At 34.2% G+C, this 26,186-nt stretch overlaps 1 protein-coding gene across 1 annotated transcript in view; it reads right to left on the reverse strand.

The window, feature by feature from the left end:
- Positions 1-26,186, reverse strand: part of LOC107703640 (inverted formin-2-like) — a 59,806-nt gene that overhangs the window by 9,171 nt on the left and 24,449 nt on the right. Inside the window, exons 2-16 of the mRNA XM_016506356.1 lie at positions 25,171-25,605; positions 23,813-23,928; positions 22,104-22,263; positions 20,307-20,340; positions 20,035-20,176; positions 18,239-18,371; positions 15,714-16,247; positions 10,759-10,901; positions 9,071-9,132; positions 8,886-8,988; positions 8,061-8,146; positions 7,869-7,969; positions 6,533-6,603; positions 2,047-2,154; positions 355-425 (exon numbers count right to left, since the gene is read on the reverse strand). Coding sequence (XP_016361842.1) covers positions 355-425; positions 2,047-2,154; positions 6,533-6,603; positions 7,869-7,969; positions 8,061-8,146; positions 8,886-8,988; positions 9,071-9,132; positions 10,759-10,901; positions 15,714-16,247; positions 18,239-18,371; positions 20,035-20,176; positions 20,307-20,340; positions 22,104-22,263; positions 23,813-23,928; positions 25,171-25,570 — 2,264 coding nt within the window. The 5' untranslated portion in view covers positions 25,571-25,605. The remainder of the gene's footprint in view (positions 1-354; positions 426-2,046; positions 2,155-6,532; positions 6,604-7,868; positions 7,970-8,060; positions 8,147-8,885; positions 8,989-9,070; positions 9,133-10,758; positions 10,902-15,713; positions 16,248-18,238; positions 18,372-20,034; positions 20,177-20,306; positions 20,341-22,103; positions 22,264-23,812; positions 23,929-25,170; positions 25,606-26,186) is intronic.

Raw genomic sequence — 26,186 nt, forward strand, 5'->3', positions numbered from 1 at the left:
CACACACACACGCGCGCACACACACACACACACACACACACACACACGCACTCTCACACACACACTCACACATTCTCTCTCTCACTCACTCATTTCTGTGAATTGTGGGGACTTTCCATAGACTTCTATTACTTTTATACTGACCAAATGATATTTTCTATCACCTAACCCTAAACCTACCCCTTACAGAAAACCTGTCTGCATTGTTACAATTTCAGATAAATATCATTTACCATTTTTAATCATTTTTTCCCTCGTGGGGACCACAGGCCGGTCCCCACAATGTAGCATAAACAAGTACACACTCACTCACTCACTCACTCTCACACACTCTCAGATGATCTACTGTTTTACCCGGCTGCTTTCTCACAGGCCTCGATGTCGTCTGGAAGCTCCAGCAGCTCTGGATGATTTAATTCGGCTTCCTGGAAATCACAAGATCCACAGACATTCAGCACTGATCACAGAGAGCAGCAGGAGGAGCGCTTTTAAGAAAGCAGAGTTTAACTAGAGTAATTCATCCAAAAATATAGAGCTTTTACACACTCTCATGTCATTCTGACCTAGAAAAAGTATTTATTCTGCAAATGGACATATACAAAAAAGGATTTAATAACATGGCATAAAAATGCTCGAGTCATAGGAACTTTGTTTATGGTGCTTCTTTTGGAGCTTGAGAGTATAAATCCAACAGTGGCTCCGAGATTATATAAACAAATACAAACAAATAATAATATTAAAATATTAATAAAAACATTAGTCTTTAATTAAAAAGACTATTAAGTATTAAAATTAATATTTAAAAATATAGCTTTTAATATTAAAACAACTGTCAAATATTAAAAAAAATAATATTAACTTAAAACGTTTCTTTTTGATTAAAAATGACTATTGCCTATTAATATTTTAATAGGCATTATAAATATTTTAATATTACAAACAACTTTATATTTATACAACTATAATATTTTAAAATGTTCATATTAAAAACAGTTTTTAATTAAACATTTTTAATAAAAAATACTATTGACTTAATATTAAAATATTGTAATGCTACTTAAAATAGTTTTTAATATTAAAAAAATAACTTTATATTTAGTAATTAGTATTTAAATAACTTAATATTAACTAATAACATTACTTTAAATTTGTTAGACATTACTATAGAAAGTATTAGACTATTACCTATTGCTTAAAATATTCTAAAATCAATTAAAATTATTTTTAATATTAAAAACAACATTTATATAACCATAATATTTAAAAAAAAAATATATATTTTTTTAATTAAATTGTTTTTAAATTAAACTATTTTTAATAAAAAATGACTACTGACTTAATTTTAACATTGTAATATTAATTAAAAATATTACTTTTTAATATTAAAAGCAACTTTAAAATTTACTATCCATATTAAAATATTTGAATGTCATTAAAAATGGTTTTGTCAGTTCTGTCTGATATCTTTGTTTCATTAAGTCATACAGGATTGAAACAATATGGTCAAATAAAGTAAATGGTGGAAAAAAAATCAAAATTGGGGGTGAACTTGCACTGAAATTACAAATATAAACTAATACCAACTAATATAGTTTTAGTTATTTTAGTTCTTCAATAAACTAAATGAAAATGAGAAATTTTGTCTTATTTTATTTCAAGTAATGAAAGGGTTTTTTATGGTTTCAGTTTTCTTTGAATAGTTTTCTTATTAGTTTTTATGAAGTTTAAATTTATTTAGTTTGAGTTATTTTAGTACTTCAGCTTAAACTAATAGAAAATAAGAAATTTGGCTTAGGCAGCTAGCTGAAATAAGCGTTTTTTTTTTTAAATACATTTTATTTGAGTTCATTTTATTTTGAATAATGACATTTTTTAATGGTTTTAGTTTTGATTTTAGTTAATAATATCCAAGGCGGCATTTCTAATTCTAAATCTAATAAGTTTCAAAAAGTTTTCCTATCTTATATTTATATTTTACTTTTTCAATTACTGAAATAGTTTGAGTCATAAATAACAAAGCTACTGAGGTGTATTGTACTATTGTACCTCCAGGATGTGATGCAAGAGTGTGATGCGGCTCTTGTTTGCTTTGGTTTCGGTGAGTTTTAGCAGGGAGCTGATCTTGAATCCCTCTGCGTTTCCAGTGTGGCTTCCCTGGCAAAAAGGAAAAGTTGACCAAATGAGGAACTAAGGCACTGTAAACACAGAAAACACAGCAAGTTTCCAGGGTGATTTGGGCTTTAGAGCCACTTTCTGGTTTAAATGTTTTCTTTGGATTGTTTGACTACTCTGAGAATATAGCAAAATATATAATTTGTAAAATAAAATATATTTTTTTATTCATTTTTGTTTCCTGCAAGCTTTTTGGTTAACCTGGCAACACAGCCAGGGGCATAGCCATCTTTTCAGAAGTGAGGGGGACAGAAACGTTATATATATATATAACATTACAATATAACATTTCTGTAATCTATATAACCTACCAGTCAACAGTTTTTAAACAGTGAGATTTTTAATGTTTTATTAAACATTAGGAAGTCTCTTCTGCTCACCAAGCCTGCATGTATTTGATCCAAAGTACAGCAAAAGCAGTAATGTTGTGAAATATTATTAGAACCTAAAACAGCTGTTTTCTATGTAAATATCTGTTAAAATGTAATTTATTTCTGTGATCAAAGCTGTATTTTCAGCATCATTACTGCAGTCTTCAGTGTCACATGATCTTCAGAAATCATTCTAATATGCTGATTTGCTGCTCAAGAAACATTTTTTAATTATTATTATCAATATTTAAAACAGTTGAGTAAATTTTTTTCAGGATTTTTTAAAGAATAGAAGGATCCAAAGATCAGCATTTATGTAAAATAAAACGCTTTTGCAACATCATACACTATACCATTCAAAAGCTTAAAGTCAGTATAATTTTTATTTTTTGGAAAATAAATGATAGAAATTAATACTTTTATTTAGCAAGGATGCTTTAAATTGATCAAAAGTGATGATAAAGACATTCATAATGTTACACAAGATTTCTATTTCAGAAATGCTGTTCTTCTGAACTTTATATTCATCAAAGATACCTGAAAAAATTCTACTCTGCTGTTTTCAACATAATAATAATAATAAATGTGTTTTGAGCAGCAAATCAGAATATCAGAATGATTTCTGAAGGATCGTGTGGCTGGAGTAATGATGCTAAAGATTTAGCTTTGAAATCACAATAAATTACATTTTAAAATATATTCAAATAGAAAATAGTTATTTTCAATAGCCTAGTAAAAATATTTAAAAATGTTACTGTTTTGCTGTACTTTGGATCAAATAAATGCGGGCTTGGTGAGCAGAAGAGACTTCTTTAAAAACATTAAAAAATCTTACTGTGTATAGGCAACTTGAATTGTTCTCTAATTTCTAGCTTTTAATTGGCTTAGAAATCTATAACTGCTGGACAATAACCAATAATAATGACTTGTTTATGTACAAACACTATCACATAATAAGGCAGAATAGTTTATATACTGTAATAAATGCTATGTCAATTAGCACTGCATTGTTCATATACTTTATTTATTACCTGGAGATGACCTGACAAACACAAATAAACCATATATTGTCACAATCATATGTTTAATGTCTTCATGTTTCCAAACGTTTCTGTTTTTCTGAAAACAATTGTTTTCATACAGCGATAGCTGGACGCTTTTGTCCATATTAGGGATTTCCTCGCCCTCCGGCTTCGAGTATGAATGAAACATACACTGTACAGAGTGTTTAGCGCTCCGCGATGTTCATCTCGCCTTATTCTGGGTCCGAATAAAATATCAGATCATGCACAGACTCTTTGAATTTAAATCTATATTTATTCACACCGGCTCTTGAAAACCTCTATGCGAACACACTTGCCCGAAAAAGTGCGGGGGACGAATTTACGTGATATTAAAAGCTGTTATTATTTTTTTTTTAAACTATAGTTAAACCATGGTAACCACAAATTAACCATAGTTTAACCATGGTATTTTTTAGTAAAACTGTGGTTATACAAAAAAAAACATGGTTACTACACTTTTTGTTTTAATAAAACCAGTTCATTTTTTTAAGGGATTTGTATTTTTGTATAGGCCTACGTTTTCTTTTTTCTTTGTTTTGTTTATAGAAATGTAGGCCTACTGTCTTAATGGTTTGTTTTTTACTGTTTAATAAAAAAAGAAATCAGAGAAAAACATTTGTGAAAACGCTCCGAAGTTCCGATCTGAATCAAATGATTCACGAACACGCTCCGAAGTTCCGATCTGAATCAAATGATTCACGAACACGCTCCGAAGTTCCGATCTGAATCAAATGATTCACGAACACGCTCCGAAGTTCCAATCTGAATCAAAAGATTCACGAACACTCTCCGAAGTTCCGATCTCAATCAAAAGATTCACGAACACTCTCCGAAGTTCCGATCTCAATCAAGTGATTCACGAACACGCCGGAGTTCCGATCGGAATCAAAAGATTCACGAACACTCTCCGAAGTTCCGATCTGAATCAAATGATTCACGAACACGCTCCGAAGTTCCGATCTGAATCAAATAATTCACGGACACTCTCCGGAGTTCCGATCGGAATCAAAAGATTCACGAACACTCTCCGAAGTTCCGATCTGAACCAAATAATTCACGAACACGCTCCGAAGTTCCGACCTGAACCAAAAGATTCACGAACACTCTCCGAAGTTCCGATCTGAATCAAGTGATTCACGAACACTCTCCGAAGTTCCGATCTGAATCAAATAATTCACGGACACTCTCCGGAGTTCCGATCGGAATCAAAAGATTCACGAACACTCTCCGAAGTTCCGATCTGAATCAAATAATTCACGAACACGCTCCGAAGTTCCGATCTGAATCAAATGATTCACGAACACGCTCCGAAGTTCTGATCTGAATCAAATTATTCAGGAACACGCTCCGAAGTTCCGATCTGAATCAAATAATTCACGGACACTCTCCGGAGTTCCAATCTGAATCAAAAGATTCACGAACACTCTCCGAAGTTCCGATCTCAATCAAAAGATTCACGAACACTCTCCGAAGTTCCGATCTGAATCAAATGATTCACGAACACGCTCCGAAGTTCCGATCTGAATCAAATAATTCACGAACACTCTCCGGAGTTCCGATCGGAATCAAATGATTCACGAACACGCTCCGAAGTTCCGATCTGAATCAAATAATTCACGAACACTCTCCGGAGTTCCGATCGGAATCAAATGATTCACGAACACGCTCCGAAGTTCCGATCTGAATCAAATAATTCACGAACACTCTCCGGAGTTCCGATCGGAATCAAATGATTCACGAACACGCTCCGAAGTTCTGAACACGCTCCGAAGTTCCGATCTGAATCAAATAATTCACGGACACTCTCCGGAGTTCCGATCGGAATCAAAAGATTCACGAACACTCTCCGAAGTTCCGATCTGAATCAAATGATTCACGAACACGCTCCGAAGTTCCGATCTGAATCAAATGATTCACGAACACGCTCCGAAGTTCTGATCTGAATCAAATTATTCAGGAACACGCTCCGAAGTTCCGATCTGAATCAAATGATTCACGAACACGCTCCGAAGTTCTGATCTGAATCAAATTATTCAGGAACACGCTCCGAAGTTCCGATCTGAATCAAATGATTTACAAACACGCTCCGAAGTCCCGATCTGAATCAAATGATTCGCGATACATGATTTGAAGTCCCGATCTGAATCAAATGTTCCGAATCAAATGTTCTGAGCGATGTCGAAATTTGAAAATGAATGGCCTTTTGATCTGGTTTTTGCTAGTGAATTGCTTGAACAGAATGACCGAAGTCACGAGTTTGAATCAATCGGAGCGGTTCCGGCGTAAAAGACTCACTCAACTGAATCGGTTTGTCCGTTCCGCCGCTTTTCGTGTCTTCAGTCATGTTTTCACGACACAGCACTACTACTGGCTCAGCTCGCTAGTTTTATGACATTAATAACTGAAATAAGTGAAAAAAGTATGATGTTTACAAATAAAACCAATATTTCCATTCCAAAGATAACATCCAACACGAAGATATTCAGGTGAGGTAACCGGTTTACTGCCAACTAGTGAAGCACTCCAAGCTGCAGCTCAAAATACATGTCAGATAAAATAAATATTTGAGAAATTCTTGTTTTATCTGATTGTATTAAGCCCTATTCGGACAGGACTAGTTTTACAACAAATACCATGGTGAAGCTATATGGCAAGTATAGCAAAACCATGGTTAATGTGTGATTACTTTAGTTTAACTATTTAATTTGAGTTTTCTAGCATATTTCTTTAGCTTCTCAGGTAATATCAATGGTGTGATCTATTTCAGATGCGGCCCAAATTACAACAACAGTGCTTACATACACATTTAATTGTTTGATCAAAATTATTGCTAGGGACAATTTAGTGGCTGGATATTGGTAGGGACATGCCATAGTGTTCTTTGCCTTTGATGAAGATCAAACTCTTTAATTGTGATTTTCTTACATAGTTGAGAAAGTTTCCAACGTCGAGGATGAGTTTGCAGAAGCTGGGCAGCAGTGAACCTTTCCTGAGATCTGTGGGCGACACACTTCACTGAGCTCCAAAATGTTATTTTTGGGAGCATTCATTAATTTTGCAAAAACATTAATTCTGTGTGCGCTAATAAATACTGTACATTAAACAAAAACGTGTGCAAAGCATTAACAAATGCACTGATGTTTGCAAAATTTTGTGTGAACATTTTTTTCCAGTATGTGAACTTTTAAATTGCGAAAAGTAAATTAACAAATAAAAAAATAAAAATACACACACAAAAAACAAAAACAAAAAATACATAAAATAAACAAACAAAAATACAATACAAAAAACAAAAATAAAATACACAAAACAATAAAATACAGAAACACCACAAAACAAATGAAAAATGAAAAACTAAAATATATGAACAAAAACAAACAAACAAAAATAAAATACACAAAACAAATGAAACACAAATAAACAAAACTAATTAGCTAAATAAATGGATAAAATAAATAGAAAAACAAAAACAATAGATCAATTAATAAATACAAAAAAATAAAATACACAATCAAAACAAATAAAAAATAAATATACAAAACAAATAAAAAAATGAAATAAACTATAAAATATATGAATAAAATAAACAAATAAAAATTAGCTAAATAAATAAATGGATAAAATAAATAGAAAAACAAAAACAAAACAATAGATACATTAATAAATACAAAAAATAAAGCAAACAAAACAAATAAATTAAATACACAAACAATATATTATTAATAAATAAATTACATGCAAAAACCAAAATAAATAAACAAACAAAACAAATAAAACACAAATAAACAAACTAATTAGCTAAATAAATAAATGGATAAAATAAATAGAAAAACAAAAACAAAACCATAGATAAATTAATAAACACAAAAAAAACAAACAAATAAAAATTAAATACACAAACAATACATTAATAAATAAATTACATACAAAAACAAAAATAAATAAAACGAATAAAACGCAAATTAATTAGCTAAATAATAAATTGATAAAATAGAAAAACAAAAACAAAACAATAGATAAATTAATAAATACAAAAAATAAAACACAACATTAATAAATAAATTACATACAAAAACAAAAATAAATAAATAAACAAAACAAATAAAATAAAAAACATTAAAAAACAAATAAATAAATGTTAAAAAGTGATCTCTCACGTGTTGCACACGAATCTCACAGAACGCTTCGAATCTTAAACTGCCCGTTACACTCTGCTCTGCTGAAGATCTTTAAGAGCAGAACAGTTTTAATCAGCACTCACTCTCACAAGCCGTCTCCACCAGCTCCACCTTGGGCTTCAGGATCTCCAGCACAGACAGCGTCTCCTCACACAGCAGCATGCATTCAGTCCTCAGCTGGTAACTGATCACAGACCAAACAGACTAATAACTGCCTCATGCACACATAGTATCAGAAGAACAATGTGTGAATTTGGGTTTTAGTGACTCTTTACCAGGGTACAGCCAGCAGTGAGAGGTAAAAGTGGTCCACGTTGGCCAGTTTGTCCGGATCTCCTTGAAAGGATTTTAAGTTGTCAATCTGAAGAAGTTAAACGCAAAACACTCAACTGATCATAAACAGGACAGACTGCAGATTTACTCTGATGCACATCAAAATGTGAGCCTGGAGCACAAAAGCAGTCTTAAGTCGCTGGGGTATATTTGTAGCAATAGCCAACAATACATTGTATGGGTCAAAATTATTGATTTTTCTTTTATGCCAAAAATCATTAGGATATTAAGTAAATATCATGTTTTATGAAGATGTTTAGTAAATTTCCTACTGTAAATATATCAAAACTTATTTTTTTATTAGTTATATGCACTGCTAAGAACTTAATTTGGACAACTTTAAAGATGATTTTCTCAATACTTAGATTGTTTTGCACCCTCAGATTCCAGATTTTCAAATAGTTGTATATCATCCAAATATTGTCCTATCATAACAAACCATACATCAATGGAAAGCTTATTTATTCAGATTTCATGTGATGTATAAATCTCAATTTCGAAAAATTGACCCTTATGACTGGTTTTGTGGTCCAGGGTCACATATAAAGATTAAAAAGCAGTGGTCCTAAAATCGATCCCTGAGGAACCCCACATTCAGCTTTCAGATGATGTATAAATCTCAATTTTGTAAAACTGACCTTTATGACTGGTTTTGTGCTCCAGGGTCACAAATGACAGAAAACACTGATTGTGAGTTTTGTTTTCATTTGCATCAAGGTCTATGAATGTGAGATACTTGCAAATGATCATATTTTACAGGGAAGTACCTCGTGTTTTTCTGGAAGCAGTTTCAGAAGCTGTTTCAGGGACTCGACGTCAAATTTCGAACAATCTCCTTTCTGCACCATTGAAACAAACTCTTCATTTGAGCTGTTTGTGAGAGAAACAAACAAATAATCTTAAACGTCTCATCACATAAACGCGCTAACCAATCCAAAACGTCTGATCTTACCACTTAAACTGCTTCAGAAAGATATTCAGGTTCAAATTCTTCTTGGGGTCAATGAAGGAAATCTGAGAAATAGGAGAAAATTTTTTTATTTGTGACTTATTCATCAGTGATGTCATACTACAGGCCCTATGAAATCGGTTTAAATTTTTCACAAATTCCGTTTTTTTTTTTTTCAGGACTTGTTTTTTCCATTACAATTTGTCTGGTTAAATTAAATTTTAGTAATCAAAAAGAAAGTGTAATTAATTGTAATCATGGGACTTATACAATTTAATGATTTATTAAGAGTTTAACAAATTACATTTTTACATTCCAATGAAATCCACTTTATTTTTTCACAAATTCCATTTTTATTCTTTTCCAAATTCTGTTTTTTTCCCCATTGTAATTTTTCAGGATTCTTTTTTTCTATTTAAAGGGGTCATATGATACTTTTTTAAAGGTCATTATTTTGTGTATTTGGTGTAACAGAATATGTTGACATGCTTTAATGTTAAAAAAACACATTATTTTTCAAATACTGTACATTATAGTAGGTCCTCTATGGCCCGCCTCTCTCAAAGGCTTCGTTTTCTACAAAGTCCCTCCTTCCGACAAGCGCAGTCTGCTCTGATTGGCCAGCTGACCCAGTGCATTGTGATTGGCCGAAATTCACGAACAGCTTGTAACACTCCAAAGAGAAAGGAAAACTTGAAATCGCATCATATGACCCCTTTAAATTTTTCAAAACTCCGTTTTAAAGGTTAAATTCAATTTTAGTAATCAAAAAGCATGTGTAATTAATTGTAATCATGAGACTTCTGCAATTGAACAATTTATTAAATGCTTGACAAAATGACATTTTTCATTTCTATGAAATGCATTTTTTCCCCTCAAATTCAGTTTTTATTTTTTTCCCAAAAAAATCAGTTTTTTCAGGACTTGTTTTTTTCCATTACAATTTTTTTTGTTAAATTAAAATTTAGTAATAAAAAAAGAATGTGTAATTAATTGTAATCATAGGACTTAAACAATTTAATGATTTATTAAGAGTTTAACAAATTAAATTTTTACATTCCAATGAAATCCATTTTATTTTTTCACAAATTCCATTTGTATTCTTTTCCAAATTCAGTTTTTTTCCCCCATTGTAATTTTTCAGGATTCTTTTTTTCTATTTAAAATTTTCAAGCCTCCGTTTTAAACGTTAAATAAAAAAAAAAAACATGTCTAAATAATTGAATTCATAAAACTAACAACTTAATTTTTATTTTATTGTTTTTACAGTAATAGAGCCCTATATGAAATGCTTTTTTTTTCTTTTTCAGAATTTCTGTGTTGTGCATTTTACTTTTTCAGGATTTATGATCTGATACAAACTTATATAAAAACAGTGGTAATAAATTATTATTACTTTGAGAACTACATTCATTTTTAAATAGTCTTTTTTGATTCATTGTACAGCCCTACTTTTGACTTATTCATCCAAAATGATTGATGACTGGATTCTGTGATTCAGTCTGCGTTTTCCGCAAAATAGAAATCATAAGGCTCTATATTTTAAAGAAATAAGCTCTGAAACGACTTTCCCTTTCAGCTGACGTCCTCAATCAATTATCTGTTCATCTATTCCCAATGACAAAATCAAGTCGTGCTCTGCGTCGCTTTCATTAGTTCAGTGTGGAGTCGTCCTCTGAAGGGTCTCTCACCTCCTTGGGCTGTTTCTTGAGCGGCGCGGCGGGGCTCTTGTCTTTGGGTTCGGCCGGCGGCAGACAGAAGAGCTGCTCGATGCTGCTGTAATTGGGCTCCAGAGGAGACTCGCTCGTGACAGACGCCCACATTGAAGGACCATCTATGAAAGAACAACATGCGCTGTGTTTGCACACAAGAATGCAAGAGCTGATAGAAAGCATCACTTCCAGTCATAATCTAAGCTGATTTAATGAATGCTTCTGAGAGTCACAGTTCAGTTTGAGGCACTTTGCAATTACGTTATCCATGAGCGGAAACCAATACTCTGAAATAATTATACTTTTGGACAGACAGAAATTCTAATTAAAATCTACACATATTTCTGGTAATTTTGTGTTACTTTCTCAACTTGTTTATCATGCCTGATGTTTTAATAAAAAATAAAATAAAAAATAAAATAAAAAATATTGTCTGTACGGCCACATCAAATTCAAAGGAATTTGAATTATTTATTCTGTTATTTTGCTCTCAACTAATTCAGATAAACCTGCTTCTAAATTAAAACCAATAAAAAATTAACTAAATATTAAATAATGAATGGCCTGGCTATTAGAAGTGCTATTTTGTTACCATTGATACACTATTATTATTATTTTTAAATTAGATTTATTTGTATATTTTAGGATTATTTTTTTTTTTTTTCAAAAATGTCTACATATTTAATTATGGAGTTTTAGTTTTAGTTCATTTAGTACATTAACTTAAAAAAAAAAGAAAAGAAATGCTGCCTTTGCAACTAGCTGAAATAAAAGGTTTACATTTTTAATATTTTGTTAATATTTTGAATTAGATTTTATTTTTAATATTTTCTGTTTTCATTTTAATTTTAGTTAAGGTTTTAGTAATCTTGCCATGTTTGTCACTTATTTTATTATTATTTTTTTTTTAAATATCTACATATTTGCAACTAGCTAAAAATTTTTACTTTTGTTTTTATTTTTAATATTTTGAACTATTTTATTTTTATATTTTCAGTTTTCATTTTAATTTCAGCAGAAGCTTTAGTAATTTTGTTATGTTTGTCACTTATTATTTTATTTTTTATTTGTAATTTATTAAATGTCTATATATTTGCAACTAGCTGTAATAAAATGTCTGCATTTTTGCATTTTATTTTCAATTAGATTTAATTTTTATATTGTTTTTTTAATTAATGTTTTAATAATTTTGTTTGTCATTTTTATATTTTTTAATATGTCATTATTATTGTGTTTGTCATTTTTAATGTCTATGTAATTTGTATTGAGTTTTAGTTTAAACAATGTTTACAACAAGCTGATTTGTTTTTTTAAATACTGTAAAGTTTTTATGTTGCTAATATTTTTTCTGATGAAAGATAGACATGTATAGTGATGAAAGCCAAAATATTAAATGTCATGGATGAATATTTACTGAGTAATCTGCTTTTTTGTAGAGGGGGGCGGGGTTCAAAATGGCAATTTTCACCTGAGATTCAGAGTCAAATTACAGGGATGTAAAAATGACTTCAGAAAGATGGCAGCATCATAATATTATTTTTACACAGAGATTGGTAGGCCTGTTAGTAAAATCTATTGACTTTAGCAATCTTTGTTGCATTATGTACCAATGGTGACCATCCAAAAATGGGGAAACAGCACTTTTCAAGTTTTGTCTCCAAAGTTTGCAGGCCTGTAACTCAAGTAGTATTAAAGATATCTTAATGCCCTTTTACATATTGGGTCTTAACAAACTTTCCTTTTGGCATCTTTATTTTTAAGGCCCTATATGGTTCGGGTCCAGAGATATTGGAATTGTAATATGGCTCCAGAAGTAAATCGTTAAAATGTACACATTTTCAGTGGTCAAAAGCCAAATGTGGGTCAGTTTGCAAAAATATGAGACTTCTTTTCTTTTAAAGAGGAATGTCTGAAGAACAAATAATGTTGAAATGTCAAGATAACTGCATTGAACATACCTATCTGAGTGCCATAAATATTCTTTTTCCAAAGTTTGCGTGCCTATAACTCAAGAAGTATTAAAGATATCGCAATATGATTTTAGATTCTAGTTCTTAATAAACTTTTCTTTTGGAATCTTAAATTTCAAGGCCCTACATCGTTCAGTCCCAGAGATATGGCGATCTCAATGAGGCTCCATGTCCAGACTGTTGAATATTACCCATTTTCAGTGCTTGAAAACCAGATTTGGTGACTTTGTATGCAGCTGATACTTATTTTATTTAACGAACAAATGTCTGAAGAAGAAATAATGTTAAAATTAGAATTGTATCTTGTTTCGCTCTATCAAAACGATACAGTGATGGTGGTGTTCGCACAATAGAGCCTATTTACACTAAGTGAAAATAGCAGTATTTTAGTGATATGCTATTTACACTGCAAATAGCTAGATTCTATTTATACTGTGTTAAAATAGCAGGATGTTCTGCTAATTACTTATTGCAAATAGTGGCAATTATCTGCACCTCAGCATTGTAATACATTATAAAACAGTATGCAATAATAACTTGGATTGTAAATTAGAATTTTAATTCAAATGATTAAATGGATGTCACCTTACTGGGACAAAAGCCCTCCCTACACCTACCCTAACCCAACCAGATACTTTATTTTCAACTTTTTGATTATTTCCTTAATGTTTATAAAAAATAAATGCTTTTCTGATCTGATTTGAAATTTGAAAAGGGAGAAAAAAAAGTTTGCCAAAAGGCAGATTCGAACACAGGTTGATCGCGTCAAAAACAGTATGACACACACTTTACCATCTACACTACTGAATCTGACGACTGATGGCCGTCTTTTGTAAGGTTGACTAGCCCAATCACACGTTGGTGGGTAGAGTTAGTGTAAATAGCCTCTTCCAACAAGGAGGGCTATTTACACAGTGTAAAATAGACACTTTGATTTTTATTTTTTTTTGTATTCCCAACAGTTAAACAGTTGCCCATTGCACAGAAAAAAACAGGGGGTGCTGCAGCACCCTCAGCACCCCCACTTCCCGCGCCTATGTTATCGCGTGATTAAATCGTCTGCGATAATGAACGCGATATTGCATAGCGTTTCAGTGAACTACTGTGTAGTACTCTGTGTAGTAAATGCTGCTCCATCTGAACGCACGTGCTGGAGATTTACTACTAATCACAGAACCAGCTTTACTGACGAGAGGCGCATGACTATCGCATGCGATTTATCGTGCAGCCCTACTGGGAATGGAAGCGTTCTTCACGGATCTCACCGGTGACGGCTCTGGAGTTCAGCTTCTGCCAGTTGAGTTTCTTCATCCGGAGCGTGGGATGCGGGCCGCTCCTCACCGGCGCCGAGTAACACTGGATACCCGGATAATAAATCCGAGCCACGATCACATCACCTGCTCCTGGAGGAGGAGGAGGAGGAGGAAGAAGAGGAAGAGCACCCATTCCTGCCAGAGGAGGAGGAGGAGGAGGAGGAAGAGCACCCATTCCTGGCAGAGGAGGAGGAGGAGGAGGAGGTGGTGCAGGAGGAGGTCCAGCTCCTGTTTTGAGAGGCACTGCTGAGATGGGAGGAGAAGCCATGCTGGGCAGAGGAGGAGGAGGAGGAGGAGCAGGTTCTTTTCTTTTAAAGAGGAATGTCTGAAGAACAAATAATGTTGAAATGTCAAGATAACTGCATTGAACATACCTATCTGAGTGCCATAAATATTCTTTTTCCAAAGTTTGCGTGCCTATAACTCAAGAAGTATTAAAGATATCGCAATATGATTTTAGATTCTAGTTCTTAATAAACTTTTCTTTTGGAATCTTAAATTTCAAGGCCCTACATCGTTCAGTCCCAGAGATATGGCGATCTCAATGAGGCTCCATGTCCAGACTGTTGAATATTACCCATTTTCAGTGCTTGAAAACCAGATTTGGTGACTTTGTATGCAGCTGATACTTATTTTATTTAACGAACAAATGTCTGAAGAAGAAATAATGTTAAAATTAGAATTGTATCTTGTTTCGCTCTATCAAAACGATACAGTGATGGTGGTGTTCGCACAATAGAGCCTATTTACACTAAGTGAAAATAGCAGTATTTTAGTGATATGCTATTTACACTGCAAATAGCTAGATTCTATTTATACTGTGTTAAAATAGCAGGATGTTCTGCTAATTACTTATTGCAAATAGTGGCAATTATCTGCACCTCAGCATTGTAATACATTATAAAACAGTATGCAATAATAACTTGGATTGTAAATTAGAATTTTAATTCAAATGATTAAATGGATGTCACCTTACTGGGACAAAAGCCCTCCCTACACCTACCCTAACCCAACCAGATACTTTATTTTCAACTTTTTGATTATTTCCTTAATGTTTATAAAAAATAAATGCTTTTCTGATGTGATCTGAAATTTGAAAAGGGAGAAAAAAAAGTTTGCCAAAAGGCAGATTCGAACCCAGGTTGATCGCGTCAAAAACAGTATGACACACACTTTACCATCTACACTACTGAATCTGACGACTGATGGCCGTCTTTTGTAAGGTTGACTAGCCCAATCACACGTTGGTGGGTAGAGTTAGTGTAAATAGCCTCTTCCAACAAGGAGGGCTATTTACACAGTGTAAAATAGACACTTTGATTTTTATTTTTTTTTGTATTCCCAACAGTTAAACAGTTGCCCATTGCACAGAAAAAAACAGGGGGTGCTGCAGCACCCTCAGCACCCCCACTTCCCGCGCCTATGTTATCGCGTGATTAAATCGTCTGCGATAATGAACGCGATATTGCATAGCGTTTCAGTGAACTACTGTGTAGTACTCTGTGTAGTAAATGCTGCTCCATCTGAACGCACGTGCTGGAGATTTACTACTAATCACAGAACCAGCTTTACTGACGAGAGGCGCATGACTATCGCATGCGATTTATCGTGCAGCCCTACTGGGAATGGAAGCGTTCTTCACGGATCTCACCGGTGACGGCTCTGGAGTTCAGCTTCTGCCAGTTGAGTTTCTTCATCCGGAGCGTGGGATGCGGGCCGCTCCTCACCGGCGCCGAGTAACACTGGATACCCGGATAATAAATCCGAGCCACGATCACATCACCTGCTCCTGGAGGAGGAGGAGGAGGAAGAAGAGGAAGAGCACCCATTCCTGCCAGAGGAGGAGGAGGAGGAGGAGGAAGAGCACCCATTCCTGGCAGAGGAGGAGGAGGAGGAGGAGGTGGTGCAGGAGGAGGTCCAGCTCCTGTTTTGAGAGGCACTGCTGAGATGGGAGGAGAAGCCATGCTGGGCAGAGGAGGAGCAGGTCCAGTCTTTGTGGAGTTGCGCGGAGGTTCCTGGTTTTTGGCTGGTTTGCAGGAACACTCCAGTTTATCGTCTTTGGTCTCCGTCTGTACGGCTTGATTCTTTCTTTTGGATTCGTAAGCATCGACCTCATAAGAGCCTTTGGACGATTCCTTAGTGAAGACGAGACGCTGCAGGATCTTCTCACATGAGTCCATCTCAGCTGAACCCACAGAGAGAGAGGAAAAATCACTTTGTGAAACCATCACATTTCATCAGTACATTACACTCTTAAAAATAAAGGTGCTTCAAAACGTTCTTCAGAGGAATGCCATAGAAGAATCATTTCTGGTTCCGCAAAAACCCATTCAGTCAAAGAACCCTCTCTTTCTTACCTTTTTATAATCTGAAGAACCTTCTTTCACCACAAAGAAGCTTTTGTGAAACAGAAAGGTTCTTCAGATGTTAAAGGTTCTTTATGGAACCATTTAGACAAAAAAGGTTCTTCTATGGCATCGTGAAGCACCTTTATTTTTAAGAGTGTACAGGCAAAATTAAATCTTACAAACAAACATTAAACATAAATAAACACACAAGCAAATAAGTAACTTCAAGTAAATATTAGCATAATTTAGTGATAAATTCAATTTTTTTCCTTATACATTTGTTTAAAAAATCAAATTTAAAAGGAAATAAATCAATTAATTAATAAATAAGCAAGTAAATAATTGAAATAAAAATGCAAATAAGTATGTAAGTCAATAAAGTAAATAAGTGTAAAGTTAAGTAAATAAATAAATGTACATAAGCAAATTAATATAAAAGAAAATAAACAATGAAGTAAAAAAATAAATTAGCAAGTTTGAAGCAAGCAAGTAAATAAGTATAGGACCATAAATAAAAATAATTAAATAAATAAACACAACCGTTCCATATTAATGCGCTGCTTTAATTGATGCACACAAACACACATCACTTGAGCACACACACACACACACACACACACACACACACACACACACACACACAAACACACCCACGCACGCCGAACGCCGTTCTGGATGTTAATGCAATGTCAGGCTGAAGTGTGTGTGTGAGTGTGTGTGTGAGAGTATGTGTGTGTGTGGGTGGGAATCGCTGAGAGCATCGCTGATATACATATCACTCACCACACACACACACACACACACACACACACAGAGAGAGAGAAAGACCTCGCACAGAGTCAGAGATCACACACACACAAACTTGTTGTCAACGCTTCCCCGCGATTTTTATTAATAGATACTAGATCGCTACATTATATTCCTCAACAGCGAGATGGTAAAATCGGCTGTTTGTGAAGTAGTTAATTGTTTACACAACTGTCATCTCTCTCTCTGTTTCGCGTCGGGTGGTTCTTGGCCTCCACGTCGTGTATTTAAAATCCTTTAATGCACGGCAAGCCGTTGATTATTTCATAAATAATAAATTAAGAAAATAAGTAATCGATATACGTAAATAAGCAAGCAAATATAAAAGACAACAAGAAAATAATCAAGTATACAACTAAATAAAGCTAATATATAGGTACATAAGTAAGTAAAGTAAACAAGTGAATAAATATATGTAAATATAACAAAAAAGTAAATAAGCAAGTAAATGTATAAGGAAATAAGACTAAAATTAAATAAGCAATTAAATTAAATAAATGTAAATAAGAAAGCATAAGTACATTATAGGTAAAAAGTAAATAAAGTAAATGTATATATGTAAATAAGAAAGTAGATATACAAACAAATAAGTAAATAATCAAGTAAAAAAGTAAATAAGCAAGAAAGTGATGCAAAGTGATGCATGAGTAAGTAAATAAATATAAGACCATAAATAAAAATAACAAAGCAAGTAAATAAGTACAAGTAAATAAATAAATACCATGGTATTGAATGATTGCTGTATGTCATAGTAATGCCACAGAATATGGTAATCCAAAAAAATAAATAAATAAACTTTCTTAGTGAGTGATTGTGCCCCTTAGTTAAAAAAAAACAGGATCTGTAATATTGACAGCCAGCCACAACTTTTCAACATTTGAGAATAATGTACTATGTTAGATTGTTGTGATCTCCACAGTAGTACAGACAACTATTCACCGTCAAAGCACTAATATTAAAGGGGCCAGTGTTTCAAACCGAATCCTATGAGAAACCGAGTGGAACGCAGAGAGAAACTCACAGCTCTGAGCGATCAGTACGGCTCGGTTAGCGAGCACCTCCAGCGCCTGCCAGATATCCGCTCGCTCGGGACCCAGCAGCAGCAGCGCCTGTAAGACGGACAACAGCTGCAGAGACGACGGGAAGCTGCTCACCTGCAAACACACCACACGAGCCGAGAACACAGAGAGATCATCGCAGATCTGAAAGATGAGCCATGACCACGACAGAATTTATCTGTACTGTTGTGTACTAAAATATACAGTGGTGGCCAAAATGATTAGAACACTAGTATTCTTCTCACCAGCTAAAACATGGTTTTAAGTCAGTTATTTCTATCTTTTGCTGTAGTGTGCGAGTAGGAAATATCAGTTTACATATCCAAACATTCATTTTGCCATTAATTGTAATAATGCAGTGAGATTTTTGTTTGCTCCACACAGAGATCTGATCATCATCATCAGTCTGTCTGGAGTGACATTTACATTTAGTCATTTAGCAGATGCTTTTATCCAAAGCGACTTACAAATGAGGACAATAGAAGCAATCAGAATCAACAAGAGAGCAATGATACGCAAGTGCTATAACAAGCCTCAGTTAGCTTAATGCAGCACACGTAGCAAGTTTTTTTTTTTAATTATATAATAAATAAAAAGAAAACAGACAGAATAGAGCAAGCTAGTGTTAGAGGCCTTTTTTTGCTTTTTGTTAATTGTATAATAAATAAAAAGAAAACAATACAAAAGAATAGAGAAGCTAGTGTTAGTTTTTTTTTAATTAAAAAATACAAGCAGTTAGTAAATGCATAGAGTGCAAGTCTAAAAGGGGCACATTTTTTAAGAATAGAATTAGAATAGAGAGTGCTAGAGTTAGAGGGTCAAACAAACATGAAGAAACCGAACAAACTGAGACGGACTAAACCCAGAAGAACTGTGGCAACGTCTCCAAGATGTATATATAATTTTAATAAGTACAGGTCAGAATAAGTACGTTGATTCGACTGAATGACGATGGAACATTATTTTTACCCATATTTTGACTTTTTTTCTACAAAAGTTATTTGAAACATTAAAGTAAACACTATTTGCATTTATTATACTTTCTAGACTCTGTATATAAAATAACGTTTGTACATTTTATTAAACGGGATGTCTTGTCTGACCCACTTCATAAAGAAACAATAATAATATTTTTATTTTTAAGGAATATCATACAACCAGGATTTTTTTTTTCATTCGTGTCTTAATTCATACAGTTCTTTTATGCAGCATCTTATTTGAAAAAAACAAAGCAAAAACAAAAAAAACAACGTTTTGTTGTAAATTAACTGTTATTTTTTTTCATTTGATTAGATTTGATGATAAATTTGTATTAAATCATAAGACACAGAATGCAGAAAAAAATCAAGTGAAAAATGCAGAATTTAGGGAAAAATAAAATGCATTTCATGCAGCACTACATTTAAAGGCAAAACAAAAACAAAAAAAACGTTTTGTTGTAAATTAACTGTTATTTTTTTTCATTTGATTAGATTTGATGATAAATTTGTATTAAATCATAAGACACAGAATGCAGAAAAAAATCAAGTGAAAAATGCAGAATTTAGGGAAAAATAAAATGCATTTCATGCAGCACTACATTTAAAGGTTGTGAACAAACAAGTTATGTTTACATTCATTCTCCAGGTCAGACAAACATTGGGAAAGCATTTCCTTCCCCATTAATGATAAACGACTATTGATATCGTATGAAAGGGGACAAAAAAAAATCTAATAATAATAATATTTTTGGCATTATGGCTGATCCCTTGCTGCTCACCTTGTTAAACAGAGATGTAAAGACTTCCTGATGGTTGCTCATGTCAATTCCTCCATAAAGCCTCAGGAGCTCGTCCTCATCCTCAGCCATAGCCTCTTCAAACGCCTCACACTGGATGATCAAGTCTTCATCATCTTCTTCTCTCACACACACACACTAACTGAATATTCCAGCTTCAGCTTTATTGCATGTTTAATTTCCTTTGCTCAGTGTGCATTTCTACTTGTTTTTCTGTGCACAGTTGCACATTTCAATTAATTAAACAAACTCACCTTAACTTTGGCAGCAGGTGAAGCAGCTGTAATCCTGGTAGATGAAAATAAACAAAGTCCATGAATATACCATAAACAATGCTCAAAAACATCTAGCGCTCTGTTGGAAAGCTCAGTTGTGTTAAAGCACAAAACAGGAGGCGTGTGCTTGAGTGACAAACAGGTGAATGCAATTAAGACCTGATCACTTCTGTTAGCAACTGCATACTAACCACACTACTCATACTAGTTTTGCAGTATGCAGTATGCATATTGTGCACAGTTCAGATGACCTATGGTCCAAATGTGCAATATACAGATGTGTTATTTTAGTATCATTGAGGTACTATTTTAGATTTTATTAATAAGGGCTGTGTTCAAAATAGCATACTTGCATGCTACTCATACTATTTTTGCAGTATGCAATATGAATATCATGCACAATAGGTTGCACACCTAGATGACCTACTAAATTGGTCAAAATGTGCTATATACAGTAAGAAACAAGAGTTAACACTTTCTTTACTAATTATGTGATCAGACTGCAATTTACATTAAAAAACATTTATTTTCCAGGAAAAGATGACCTATGGTCCAAATGTGCAATATACAGATGTGTTACTTTAGTATCATTGAGGTACTATTTTAGATTTTAATAAGGGCTGTGTTCAAAATAGCATACTTGCATGCTACTCATACTATTTTTGCAGTATGCAATATGAATATCATGCACAATAGGTTGCACACCTAGATGACCTACTAAATTGGTCAAAATGTGCTATATACAGTAAGAAACAAGAGTTAACACTTTCTTTACTAATTATGTGATCAGACTGCAATTTACATTAAAAAACATTTATTTTCCAGGAAAAGACTCGAAATGAGCAAAATTATAGCATACTACTGTCTGAATGGTTGCACACTGCATGATGTTTCACATGCTATTTTTAATAAACAGCAGGTAGCATTCAGTGTATACTGTGCAGTATGCAGTAAGTAGTATGCAAGTATTCTATATTGCATGCTAAGGGCATGTCTTGAACAGTTTTTTTTTACTCATGTGATCAGACTGCAATTTACAGAAATAACACTAAATTAAAGCATACTACTGTCTCAATAGTTGCACATTGCATGCTGTTTCATATACTATTTTTAATAAATAGCAGGCAGCATGCAGTGTTCACTGTGCAGTATGCAGTAAGTAGTATGCTAGTATTCCATGTTAAGGACGTTTTGATTAAGGACTGTTTTCAAAATAGCATTCTTCCATACTACTCATACTATTTTTGCACCTACTAAATCAGTCAAAATGTGCAATATACAGTAACCAACAACAATTTACAACAGTTTTGTTTACTCATTATGTAACCAGACTGCAATTAACAGAAATAACACTAAAGAATACTACTGTCTCAATAGTTGCATATCGCATGCTGTTTCATATTCTATTTTTAACAAAAAGCAGGCAACATTCAGTGTACACTGTGCAGTATGCAGTAAGTAGTATGCCAGTATTCCATATTCAATGAAAATAAAAGCATGCTAAGTTCTAAATGGTTGCGTATTGCCTGCTATTTCACATGCTATTTTTAATAACCAGTAGGCAGTATTCAGTGTACACTGTGCAGTATGTAGTATGCTAGTATTCTATAAAAGCTGTATTTGGAATAAAAGCAGTGTTCAAAACAGCATACTTGCATGCTACTCATACTTTTCTGCAGTATACAGTAAATAGAAGTTTAATGTACTATTCAAAATATTACAGGCGATTGCAGACAATACAAAGTGCATAGTATGCAGTATCTAGGTTTGACGTACCAATGAACTCCTTGCGCATCTTGTCTCTCTGGCGCAGGTCGTCGGCGCTGAAGATCAGGGCGTTTATGACACTCAGAAATGTCACCATGTAAGGCACATTATCAGTGGATTGGAGTTCATTCATAATCACACTGAATCGATACTGCTGTGTCTTCACAGACTGTTAGACAAACACAACACTCGCATCAACACTAACGTCATGCAGACTTTATATTGAGCTTATTTTAACATGCAGGCCCTGTCAATCAACCTTTGCGCTTTAAAAAAGAAAATAATTGTCCAATTGAAAATTTGATAAAATATGCATGCATAAGATTTCACAGACTATCTCTGGTTTAAGTTCAGTTAATATAACTACCACAACTAATTTTCTTAGTATTTTTGTCTTTTTTCAATAACAAGTACCTAAACATTCTTAAATCAAGGCACATTTACTTGAGAAGGTACATGACAAGATATTACGTTTAGTTTTCAAAATAAATAAATAATTAATTATTTAAATAAATAAAAGTGAGTTTAAAGCTTAAAACAAGAAAAATATCTGCCAAATAAACAATTCAACAAAACAAGACTAACAAGATTTTTTTCTTAAAATCTCATTAGTACATTACAGACATAATTAAATCTAGTACATAAATAAATAAATAAGCAGGTAGATATGTAAAAAAATATGTAAATAGGCAAGTAAATAAGTAAAGAGATATGTACATAAATAAGCAAATATATAAGTAAAAAAAAAAAAAAATCATAATATCTGCCAACTGGGTAAGAAAGAAAATATTCATGAAAACAAAGATTATTTTTTTCTTAAAATCTAAGTAAATATAAGTAAGTAAATAAATAAATATGCCAGCAAGCAATTAAAAAATAAAGTAAATGTATCTTGCTTTAAGAATGTTTAGATATTTGTACTGGAAAACCAGACAAAAATACAAAAAGAAAATCGCCTTTTCAGAAAATCTTTTTTTTTTTTTTTTTCAGTGCAAACTGTCACTTTGGCAGAAATAATAAAATAATAAATAAATTCCTCAGTCTATTTAGAAGCTATAGTGTGTGAAGTTTTGTGTTTTTACCCACATGCAGTCACACACTGATATATTAAGAGAAGAAATCCATCACAAACGGTCACAGGAGACGCATTTGAGACGCATGTTATCTGTCTCAGCACTTCAGCACTTCAGATCACCAGGTGTAATGGTGCGTTCAAGTCATGTCGGATAGATCGTATTTACGAGTTGAACGCACATGAACGCCACCACAAAGTCGTTACTACGAGTGGGAAATTCAAAATTTTCTTTAAGCCCTGAGTTTCCCAGTTGGGAATGAGAAACATGGCGGACTCGATGGTCTGTAGTTGGCGGTAAATTTTTGTTTAAATTGATAGTTTAGTTGGGCCAAATCCTTCTTTCGGATGTAGAAACAGCGATTGCATGACTTCGACGGGCTTGTTTTTGGATTGTGAACATGTGCATCGTCAAAAGAGAAGTATGAAAGAAATTCATGCGGGTTTGGAATGACACGAGGGTGAGTAAATTATTTTTGTGTGAACTATTCCTCTATCCCCGTAAAGCCTGACAAATGAAACTATAGTGCATATTGTTTATTTGAACCCTTAGGACACTTAAACTCGTTCTGACCTGATATCAATCCCTTAACTCCAGATGGAGGAGCATGAATCATACAATCATATAAATCATATGAACACTTGCCTTGTAATGGTCCAGAGCGTCTAAAGCGAGTCTGTGACCCTCAGAAGAGAACATGCTGAGGGCCGCCAGCAGCTCAAACACCTGCTTCTTCACCATGGTGTTAGATGTGTCCAAAGCTGGAGGGAAAGGGAAAGGAAAGACAGTGTTTTTAGATTAGCTCCATCGGTTTCTCCCTCTTCACTTTTAGGATGTGTTAGCAGCTAATTTTTGGAAGACGTAATGTGAACTTTGTACTTCTGATGGTTAAAAAAACAGCCAAAGCATGTGATAGGTGTGAAGATTGAGCAATGCAGATACTGTGAGCAATGCTTTGGAGGAATGCGTGTTTTCTGAATTTATCTTGTCTACTGGACAGTGCACAGTTTTAAAGGAGCAGTTTCCTTTAAACTATTCCTTTGAACTTTCTAGCTCATAATTGTGACGTTTTTATCTCATAATTGACTTGTCAGAATTATGAGATAGAAAGTAAAAATTATGAGATTAAAAGTAATTAATTCTGACTATAAAACATTCCTTTGAAATTAAAATTGTTTTGGGAAATGGAACGAATTATTTATACTTTGGAAAAAATATGTAAAAAAAAAAATGTAAGTTTGCATATGTGTTTTTTAATGAGTATTATGTTTGATGCATCAGGCTTTTATGGCTCATATAGTCTGATATAGTGAGAATATGGAGGAAAAAACAACTCAATTTTATTCAGAGACTAAGCAAAAATACGCAATATTTGAAATTAGGGCTGGGACAATAAATCGATGCATCGCGAATCGAGAAATGATTCTGCATCGAGTCTGAGATTTTCCGAAGGCATTGCGATTCTCTCTTGAATCGATTCTGAGCTTACTTTTTAACAGCAGATGGCGCTGCGTACTTTAGAAACAGCCATATTCTGCTTGGTTCCAGTTCCTTACACACGCACCATTTGAACCTAAAATAATCATTCATAAAGTTCGAAAAGGTTTAAGCGAATTATGTCATATGAACAAAGGATGTTCACAGTGGGCTGTGTTTACATTAATCTCGCATCATAAAAGCATAAAAGCCGATGTGCAAGTACATTTAACCACTTACATTACTCAGCCGAACACTCGCATCATAAAAGCATAAAAGCCGATGTGCAAGTACATTTAAACACTTACATTACTCAACCGAACGCACAAGCGCTCTTCTTCGTGAGCATTTGAGTGTGTGGTTAAAAACTAGCCTAGAGCGCCATCTGCTGTTAAAAACTAAGCTCAGAATCAATTCCAGAGAGAATCACGATGCATTCCGAAAATGTCAGAATCGATCCATGAATCGCGATGCATCGATTTATTGTCCCAGCCCTAGTTGAAATAAGACAGTAAGAGCGTCTCTACCCTGCGACAGCTTGCACACGTATCCCTCATTATCCACGATGAAGTGAATCCCGGCGGACGAGTTCATCACAGCTCTCACACAGTTCACACACGTCAGCTGCAGCAGAGCGTCTGCGATTCGAGAGCAGCCGCGTCCCGACAGACGGTCCAGGGCCTCCAGCAGCAGGTCGAGGCCTGAGAGCTCCAGGAACTGCACCATCCAGGTCTGGTCACTCTTCTCCAGACGCTTCTTCAGGCCCGAGTAGTTGACCACGGTGGGCACCTGCAGCAGACGGATGCACAGCTCGGCGTCTGCGTTCTCCAGGTTGGCCTCCTGCGAGCCGTCCGAGTCCTGAGACGAGCCCAGGCGACCTCGCACAGCTGCCCACTTCTTCTGCGCGCCGTCTGACTTCCCAGACATGATGATGATGATGAAGATGAAGATCAAGGGAGGTGCTACGAAGGTAAAAAGCAGATAATTTAATTAAACACACAATACTAATAGTTTTATTTAGATTCACTTAAAAAATCAAATCTCTTCTCTACAACCTGCCAAATATACAGTAAGTTTGGTTTAACTTGAAGAAATTGTGACAATGAAATAACTACTGTACAGTAGGCTTGCCGCGATAGACGGTGCTGACGGTGATACCGTTGTTAAGCCGCAACACCGGTTACGTCACTTGCCCACCGCGGCACCGACCCCCACCGTCGTTTTGATTTTTTATAGTAATAACAGACACTACAATTAAAAACTGAACGCGGCTGGTCAATGCAGCGTGCTGAACAACAGTCGCATCACAGATCGGATTTCATTTCTCCAGTGAGGAGAGTGAGTCGAGCTGACTGACAAGAAGAGTGAGGTGAGACAGACAAGACGATGACGGATGATTTAGTTTCGAAACTAAATGCAAAAGCGCCTGTTTGGCAGTATTTTGGATTTTGAAAAGCCTGTTGACTTTTGCCGTTTATCTAAGGTGATTTTGGAAGTTTTTTTAAACATTCGTTTCTTATTTAATTGGTTCCACATTGTTTGC

Source organism: Sinocyclocheilus anshuiensis, unplaced genomic scaffold, assembly GCF_001515605.1.
Source record: "Sinocyclocheilus anshuiensis isolate Anshui unplaced genomic scaffold, SAMN03320099.WGS_v1.1 scaffold1415, whole genome shotgun sequence".
In the NCBI taxonomy this organism is placed as follows: Eukaryota; Metazoa; Chordata; class Actinopteri; order Cypriniformes; family Cyprinidae; genus Sinocyclocheilus; species Sinocyclocheilus anshuiensis.